Genomic DNA, 9,618 nt, shown 5'->3' on the forward strand with positions numbered 1-9,618 from the left:
CGAAGCCGGCTTTCTGTGTCGTGTCCCTGAATTATGGTCACGGAACACGTGAAGATCCCGACGATGGAGCACAAGATCTTCATAAGGGCCAATGAGTGTTGCTAAATTGAGCAGGCTGTTGCTGATACGTGTGTTCGTACTATTCACAACTATAGTACTATACTATAATTATATACTCTGTTTGTTTGCATTTTGGCAACTCATAATTATTTTCTTTCGAATCTGATAACGAAAGGAAGAGCGTCTGGCTATCGTTGTTATACTTACTTTTCGGCACTCACATTTAGGCAGTGTGCCGAAAAGTAAGAATTGTTGTGCAGTACAGAAGATATTGTCATCCCTCAGTTTGCGCACACAGGTTCACTTCTTCAACTAGGAATTGGAGTGAACAAACTGGCAGCGGAGCATCTGTCGCAGCCGAAATTCTTGCGAAATGTTTAGCGACGGTATGCATGTTCTTCAAACGGTTCACTACTTTGCACTAAACTGAGAGTGAGTCCATCCGTACTTAGCCGTCACGATCGGCACATCTCTTGCACAAATAATCTTGTCAGCCGTTATAGGGTATAAAAGGCAGGTTTACCTTATCGATTTCCCTTATCGCTCATTATCAAGCCTTATCAACCAGTAACTTCTTATCAGCAAACAAAATCAACTAATCTCACTGTACCACACAGTTAATCCCGATACGCTTCGGCTATATCATTTCACCGGTTATCAGTCGATAGCTTTATGAGTAATTAACTGTCATCAGGAAATATATTTTGGGCACCGTGAGGTAAAATGCAGCAGAAACCAGAAACACGCGCGGAGGCATGGAAGTCTTCAACGTAGAAGGGGGGAAAGAGGTGTAGACAGGAAGAGCCTCTTCCTGTCTACACCTGTTACTGTCTACACCTGGGAGGACAATACCCTCTGTACCGCACAACCATTCTTACTTTTCGACACACTGCCTAAATGTGAATGCCGAAAAGATAGTATAACAACGATAGCCAGACGCTCTTCCTTTCGTTATCAGATTCGAAAGAAAATAATTATGAGTTGCCAAATGCAAACAAACAGAGTATATAATTATAGTATAGTACTATAGTTGTGAATAGTACGAACACACGTATCAGCAACAGGCTGCTCAATTTAGCTACACTCATTGGCCCTTATGAAGATCCTGTGCTCCATCGGCGGGATCTTCACGTGTTCATGGAATTCCTGTCGTTGAGTGGATTGCTCCAGACACTTTAATTCTTCCTCGTATTTTCATCCTTCCTTCATTATCTTAATATAATGTTCCACGTGCAATGGGGTAGGGTACCACACCACAGCAGTTAAACATCCCATCTCATCGCCATATATTGTTGTTGTTGTTCGGTTCCTGATTTTTTTTTTTTTCACATTGCTGTAAGTTGGATTTCAATGTTTACAGTGCGCTATCTCGTATGATTTTCCGTTGATGGGCACTTCTAAATAAATCATTGGTGCGCAGATGATTCCTGCTAGCGCTCAGGCCATCATCGTCGTCTCGGCGTGGTGGAAGCTTTCTTTCCTGGGGGCCTGCAACAGGGGATGCATTGGATGCACCTGTTCACACGTGTTAATCTTCGTCTACAGCTCCGAGATGTAACCGTCGCTTGCTGTATAACCCAAAAAGTGTACGAAATCTATTGCAATGCACGGTCACAGGGTACGGACACAGGAAGAACACACGAATAAACAAGCCTTGTTCCACATGCGCAGGGGAGCAGTATACGGAAACGTACTCGGGTGATAGATCATTTCGTATATGTACACAAGTGGGGACACAGGTAGTTTTTCCTATATTGAAATTATGAATAGAGTATTAATACATAGAAAACCCATGCGCAAGTCACAAATATTTTTTGTTTACGATCGTACCTCTAGTACCAACACCCAGGATCGCTCGCGTCACGGAGATGGCAGTATTGTCGGGTCAGATTTGCTTTTTTTTTTCTCGGCTGCGCTACTTGGCTTAGTCTACCTTGGTCTCACGACGCAAAGCAACAACTCATAAATTACAAGAGGGAGAGAGACAACCTCTTGCAGCAAGCAACAGCCTTGTACTGGGCCTGAGCTCGTGATGTCCTGATAAGCTATTCATCGGCACTGGTTGGTTTCTTAGCCGGCGCTGTGCGAACCTCTAAATTTCACGTGAGGCGCATGTGCCTCTAAACGATGGAAGAAAAAGGAAACAAAGAAAAAGTACATCGGAACCACACAAAAATCCTTCCGCGAGGCGCGCAGCTGGGGTCAGCGCATTCATGTAAACAGTCTTACGTCACCGTGTGCTACTTCCGCGACCAAGCGCGCCCGTGCATTGGAAAGCCGATAAGCACAACGGTCGTTCTAGCTCACCATAGTTTCATCCATCTGGCTGGACTAACAGTGACAATGATCAAACGATCATTGGATGATTAGCGTTAGAGCAATACACCTAATAAACACGTAGAAGATCGCCGCCAGTACAGGACACATTGAAGTGCTATCACGTACGTCCGATATCCGCAGTTAAAGGGGCATTTGAAATATTCCTCTTCGCGATATGAAATATTCCATCATCATGAGAATGATGCAAAGGAAACGAGATTCACCTGTTACGTCCTTTGTAATGAAAACACGAATAAAGGTGCCACTTTTAAGGTTCCTCTTTCCTTCCTCCGAATCGGCGCGAAATGTCATGTGTACGTCACTCCTACCGCATGCAATTGTGAAAGGAAATATACTGCGGGAACTGTCCATTATCGCATTTCTTTGTCGAATAAACGCGGTGAGAGGAGGGCCCCGAGTTGGCTGTGACGCGTAACGATACACATCGGCAATGCGTATCATACGCATGTTCTAATGAAGTGAACCTTCCGCTAGTACCACATTAGAAGGTAACAGTATTTGCTTATTTGTTTAGTGGTACACAAAGTGTCAGGAATACACTTGAGATAAGAGACCGTGAGGGGAAACCCTGTTAAACGGTCCCGCAAGAAAACACGTTATCTAAATCGTACCGTACAATTGAACATCTTATGAGGGAGAGGCAATGAAAAGGCAGCAGCCCACACATAATGATACAAGGAAATATACTCACGTGAATACATACAATATGCACAAAGGGTGTAGGTTGCTACACTGAAGTAATGGACGTGTCACTGAATTACATAAAGAGATTAATGCCGCTGTTGGAAGCGTAATCTGCAAAAGCGCTTGAAAGCGAGAAAACTACAGGTTTTCCCGTCGTATTTAATCCATATACCGCGGAATTTAATCCTTATGTCGCCACTTTTAATCCTTGTATCGTGGGATTTAATCCTTATACCGCCACTTTTAATCCTTATGCCGTGGGATTTAATCCTTCTTCTGTGAAATTTAATCCTCATGCCACCAATTTTAATCCTTATGCCGTGGAATTTAATCCAAAATTCACGAGTTCGCTTTTCATAATTCTTTTCACTATAATGTGGTAGTGTGGGTCTACCTGCATGATTTCTGACCTGTTTTGACTATTTCATGGTTTATGCCTATACATTGACTGTTTCGTGACTATGCCTACTCAATGCACTACTATGGGATGGTATGGACTACCTGCATGATTTTTGACCTGATATCACTATTTCATCGTTTACTGCTATATATAAGATGACATTTTATGACTATGCATACTCTATGACTACTATGGGACTACCAGCATGATTTATGACCTGTTTAACTATTCACTTGTTTATGACTATAAATTGACTTTTTATGACTATGCGAATGCTACGCACTACTATACGATTGTATGGGACTACCTGCATGATTTATGACCTATTTCGACTATTTCCTTCTTTATAGCTATAAATTGACTTTTTTACTATAACTGTTCAATGCACTACTATGTGATAATATGGGACTACGTGCATGATTTAAGATCTGTTATGACTATTCACTTGTTTATGACTATAAATTGACTTTTTATGACTATGCGAACGCTATGCACTACTATGCGAGTGTATTGGACTACCTGCATGATTTATGACCTATTTTGACTATTTCCTTTTTATGGCTATAAATTGACTTTTTTGTGACTATCACTGTTCAATGCACTACCTATGTGATACTATGAGACTACCTTCATGATTTATGACCTGTTATGACTATTCACTTGTTTATGACTATAAATTGACTTTTTATGACTATGCGAACGCTATGCACTACTATGCGAGTGTATTGGACTACCTGCATGGTTTATGACCTATTTTGACTACTTCCTTTTTATGGCTATAAATTGACTTTTTTGTGACTATCACTGTTCAGTGCACTACTATGTGATAATATGAGACTACCTGCATGATTTGTGATATGTTATGACTATTCACTTGTTTATGACTATAAATTGACTTTTTATGACTATGCGATCGCTATGCACTACTATGCGAGTGTAATGGACTACCTGCATGATTTATGACCTATTTTGACTATTTCCTTTTTATGGCTATAAATTGACTTTTTTGTGACTATCACTGTTCAATGCACTACTATGTGATACTATGAGACTACCTTCATGATTTATGACCTGTTATGACTATTCACTTGTTTATGACTATAAATTGACTTTTTATGACTATGCGAACGCTATGCACTACTATGCGAGTGTATTGGACTCCTGCATGGTTTATGACCTATTTTGACTACTTCCTTGTTTATGGCTATAAATTTACTTTTTTGTGACTATCACTGTTTAATGCACCACTATGTGATAATATGGGACTACGTGCATGATTTCTGACCTGTTATGACTATTCACTTGTTTATGACTATAAATTGACTTTTTATGACTATGCGAACGCTATGCACTACTATGCGAGTGTATTGGACTACCTGCATGGTTTATGACCTATTTTGACTACTTCCTTTTTATGGCTATAAATTGACTTTTTTGTGACTATCACTGTTCAGTGCACTACTATGTGATAATATGAGACTACCTGCATGATTTGTGATATGTTATGACTATTTCCTTGTTTAGGGTTATAAATTGCCTTCTTTGCGACTATTACTGATCTAGGCTCTACAGTGGAATAGTATGGACTACTTGCATGATTGATGACCTGATATGACTATCCTTGTTTACGGCTATAAATTGACTTTTTATTACTACGACTGCTCTATGCACTACAATGTGATAGTATGGAACTACCTGTGTGATTTATTACCTGTTTTGACTATTGCCTTGTTCATAGCCATAAATTGACATTTTTGTGACTATTACTGCTCTATGCACTACAATGTGATAGTATGGGACTACCTGCATGATTTATGATATGTTATGACTATTTCCTTACAAAGTAATTCCTTATGACTATGACTGCTCTGTTGTGGAACTTCCACTCTGTGATTGTAATGACCGCGACTATAATCGAAACTCTTTATTCCGAGGACAAACGAAGACTCACTAGAACGTTCCTAAAAAAGGATGAAGAACCCAAAAGACCTCGTGATGGCAACTGTTTTCTTCCTCTTCGTTGTGCTAAGCCATAACATGCTCTATGCACTAGTATGTGTTAGTACGGGACTATGGGATATGGGACATAAACAGAGAAACACGACACAAGGCTTGGTTGCCTGGGAACAAGAACAACTGAAATATGCATTCATCGAAAAGTCTGATAATGGAGGCTTTTGAACCACATGTATCCCTTGTCGTAAACAACGAGCTCCAAAACGAGGAGGAAAACGGGGCATTTGTTAAGTGCTTGGCGTCTAACAACACCGCATTCACGGCATTCAATAACAAGGGGCGACACTGTGATCTGGAAAAGATTTATTTTCTTTTACTATACAAGCAGGCTGTCCGGACACCTCACATGTCGCGGCCGTTCATAGCATCGTCTAGGTACTTGAAGTGATTGCGGTCGTAGGCCGCACAGTCTGAACGTTGAATTTTCCTCATTGCTTCTTCCGCAACCTGAAGCAATATGTTGCGACGGTATTCTCTTATAGTCATATCTTGCGGCCTTGCAAGGATTTCGTCCCGCCTTTCAGTGAGGAGGGACTTTACTCCAAGTTTAAATTTAGAAAACATTTCCTCAATAGGGTTGAGAAACGGGCTGTAAGGGGGCAGATACTTTGTAGAGTGTCGCGTGCTCAAGCTCGCGTCGTGCACACGTTTGTGTGCAGGCGCGTTATCCATGAGGAAGACAGCTTCTTCATTCGGCTCGGACTCTTCCGCAAGGCGCGACGCCTCTGCTATAAATTCGTTATACGTCTGCCACGAAACTTTGTCCACAGTTTGCCAGTGCAAGAGACCGCCCGATGACATACAAGCAATCAAGTTGATATTCGCACCTTTCGATCCTACTCTTCGGCGCACAGCTTTTGTTCCCCGTTGCGAGCGCCCATAGCTTCTGCTATACCATATGTTAAAGTTTGTTTCATCCACATAGTAACGGAGCAGCTGTGGACCCTCCCTTTGAAGCCAAGTTGTGTATTGTTTCCTATGTTCTTTGACGTCAGGACGGTTTCTGTCGACAGGTTGAAACGAGAGTAGCTTTATGGTGTACCCATGACCATCTAAAAGCCTGTTCACGGACGATGTGCTGATGGTGACCCCGGGGCATTGCTGCGTTACGATGTCACGGATTTGTACCAAAGTCAAGCTTGCGTTCTCGTCTACTATTACCTTCAACTTACGGACTATCTCATCACCATACCTCGTAATGGCCCCACCTCTTTTCTTTGTTTCCTCTCTGTCTGTTATCACAATTGAACGGGCGGTCTTTATATTCACTTCGAGCATCTCGGCCAGCTGAATTAGATCACCACCGCGCCTTGCGCAGTCAATGATCCTCCATCGATCTTGGGGCGACACGCGTTTGTTTTTTCTTCTGGTGTCTCCATGCTGCTTTCGCGGAGGCCCTCGTGCATTTCTACCAGGTGCATTCATTCCGGTTCCGGGATTCACACCGATTGATCTCAAAGTGAAATGCAGCACGACGGTATGGTTCGCTGCATGCGCGCCTGCAGATCGTCGTCTGCTACGTTATCCTCAATCTGTCGTCTGATATCGTAGACGGCGTCGATTACATATACTCTCAGTTTGCGGTGAACATTTAATGAGGAAAAGAGAAAATGCATATGTCTCATGCAAAAGTAACTGGTATTGGCCGATTGTCAGTTTTCGGCCTCCTGCAAAGATGCAGACGACGGTCAGTAGCGAGGCAGCATCCGACAGCATGGTAGCGGACGGCGCTGCGATGCGATACGTCTGTGCGTACGTGGACCTTGTTTCCTGCTTCGGTGCTTCGGAATTCTCGCATTTTTCTTTTACAGTAATAGATGTGAAGTGGCGGTATCAAGCGCGGCACACTCTAAAGTCGGCGGAAGAGCGTCTGAAGTACTCAAGTTCAGTATGTTGACCAAGAGACCAACGGTTCAGTATGTTGACCAACGGAGGAGACTCTGCTTCTTGGATGCCGGCCAGTAGGAGGAGGAGGAAGGCGGACACTTCGCAAGCCTCTGTTGTCTCCTGAGAGATGGCGCAGCGTTAGCCGTCGGAATGTGTAAACAGCAGTCGTCTGCTTCTTGCGGCTCATGTTGCGGCTCCTCGACCTACAGGTTGACCCGCAGCCCAACGTTGGCGCTTGGTAGTGATACGGGTATGTGATTAGCAGTGAACGGCTTTTTGTGGCAACTGGACCTTGAGACTGACCGGCGTGACCGTAATTTCGATGTGCTGACAATGCTAGGAAACGGCGCAATATGTCTTTTTCCCTTTATTTTGCACGGTATATCGACAAACGATTAGATCAACTGAAAACATTGATACAAACCTTCAGCAAATACTACACCTTTCAGCGTATAGTTGAGCCCTCAAGCTTCGGTGATATTAATCCCATATGCGTTTTAAAGCGGGGTAACCCCTCAAGCAGGCACTGGCCAATGGCTATAGATTGGCAATCGTATGTCGAAGGTGTGGTCAGCACGCTGCTTGGCCAACAAAGCAACTTTTTAATTATATCAACCATTGGCCAGCCAACGATAGGTGAAAGCTTATTGACCATGTACGGTATACACACTTAGTCGTGACGCTGCCCGCTTCCAGTGTGGCCAACCTCGGCGAGCAGTTTTTCATCTTCACCACTACCACCACACACAGGTTTTCCAAAATATAGCCAAACTCGTACTGATCTACAAAACATATCTCATTGAGATAAAACACCTGGTCAGCAGTTGTCAAGATTCATTTGAGAGCATTAGGTGTTTCCATCGTTCGCGTGCCGCTGTCTGCGCTAAGCACACGTCTACTTTTCAAGCAACAGAGTAAACATACTGGTTTTGCATCCCGACCTGGTAATCACATTAGGCACGACAGCATAAATTAATAACACATTATTTAACTGGAAAATATGCCATTAACATTGTTTAGTATACTTGACTGACAGATGCACGGATTAATGGCAAAGCATCCTCGTCATCGTTACAAGTGTTGTACGTCCCGCTATACACGTGATGAACGTGCTCCAACAGTCTGTTCATAGAGGCCAATGTTGCACGCCGATGTGCCCGATGCCTATGTGAGAAGGGTGGTGTATATGGCACTCACGCTAGCCAAGCTAAAGCGAGGGGGCAGTGGCGCTGAAGTGCTAAGAGTCAGCCATTCATCTGCTTCCCAAGCTGAAGGAAAGGAATCAGTGCGTGATCAAAAAACAACAAAAAGAGGCCCATATTTTACATGCAAATCCAAACATGGCGAATATATTTGAGCAGTTGGCCACCCAAATGAAATCCAATCTTTGGTAATTTTCGCCGAAGGAACCAATTCCAAACCGGAAATGTGATGTGCCCAACTTGTTCCATGTATGGCAACTTTGGCTAGCCAAATAAATTTTGCGCAACTTTGAACTACATTTGGCATGTCACTTGGGCATGTGTTCATAAATAATAATGACGTTTATCATTATTATTATCCTCATTGGTCACTTAGCATTTTTCTTCAAAACACGTCGAGCTAAAGCATGCCCAAGTGGTCCGAAACCACCGTACGCACAGAACGGGCGAATGATAGAAAAAATCACATTTTCACGAGCACAAATTTAGCGACTTGTCCTACTGATGACACTAAACTAAACCGTTTAAAATAATTGTCCCGTATGTCAGGTGATAAATATTGTCCGATGTGTCTTTTTGTTTTCTTTTTTCTTTTTGTGTGGTTACACTGAGTCTGTGCACAGACTCAGTGCACACACTCAGACTTTTGTCGTTATTGATTTGCACTAAATGCTGAAACTGCGTCTGCACTATCTTTCAAACTAACGTTGGACGTTTCGCCCGTTCTTATTCATGACACTGCCTCAGCATACTGCTACCATTACTGTTGATTAGAAAAGTACGGAGAGACATTTCATTTAGCGAAATGCTCCACAACTATAACGTTCCATTCTTCAGTGAACAAAATATCCACCACGCTATTGCTTGCGTATGCAGGCGAGGTCGTACGATATTCTAAAGCTCAGTAATTAAGAAAATCCAACGCTCGGACTGTGAACGGCCGTTACATGTGAGATATCAGGACAGTCTTCTTGTATACTGTATACTGAAAGATAACAGTCTCCTCGTCAGTGTTGCCCCTTGTTATTG

General features: G+C 42.8%; 1 protein-coding gene across 1 annotated transcript; it reads right to left on the reverse strand.

Annotated features, from left to right (window-relative positions):
• Positions 1-5,842: 5,842 nt before the first annotated feature.
• On the reverse strand, positions 5,843-6,925 carry LOC135391707 (uncharacterized). The gene has a single exon (XM_064622073.1). The coding sequence runs from the start codon at positions 6,923-6,925 to the stop codon at positions 5,843-5,845; it is 1,083 nt and encodes a 360-aa protein (XP_064478143.1).
• Positions 6,926-9,618: the final 2,693 nt, after the last annotated feature.

This window comes from Ornithodoros turicata, chromosome 1 (assembly GCF_037126465.1).
Source record: "Ornithodoros turicata isolate Travis chromosome 1, ASM3712646v1, whole genome shotgun sequence".
Classification (NCBI taxonomy): domain Eukaryota; kingdom Metazoa; phylum Arthropoda; class Arachnida; order Ixodida; family Argasidae; genus Ornithodoros; species Ornithodoros turicata.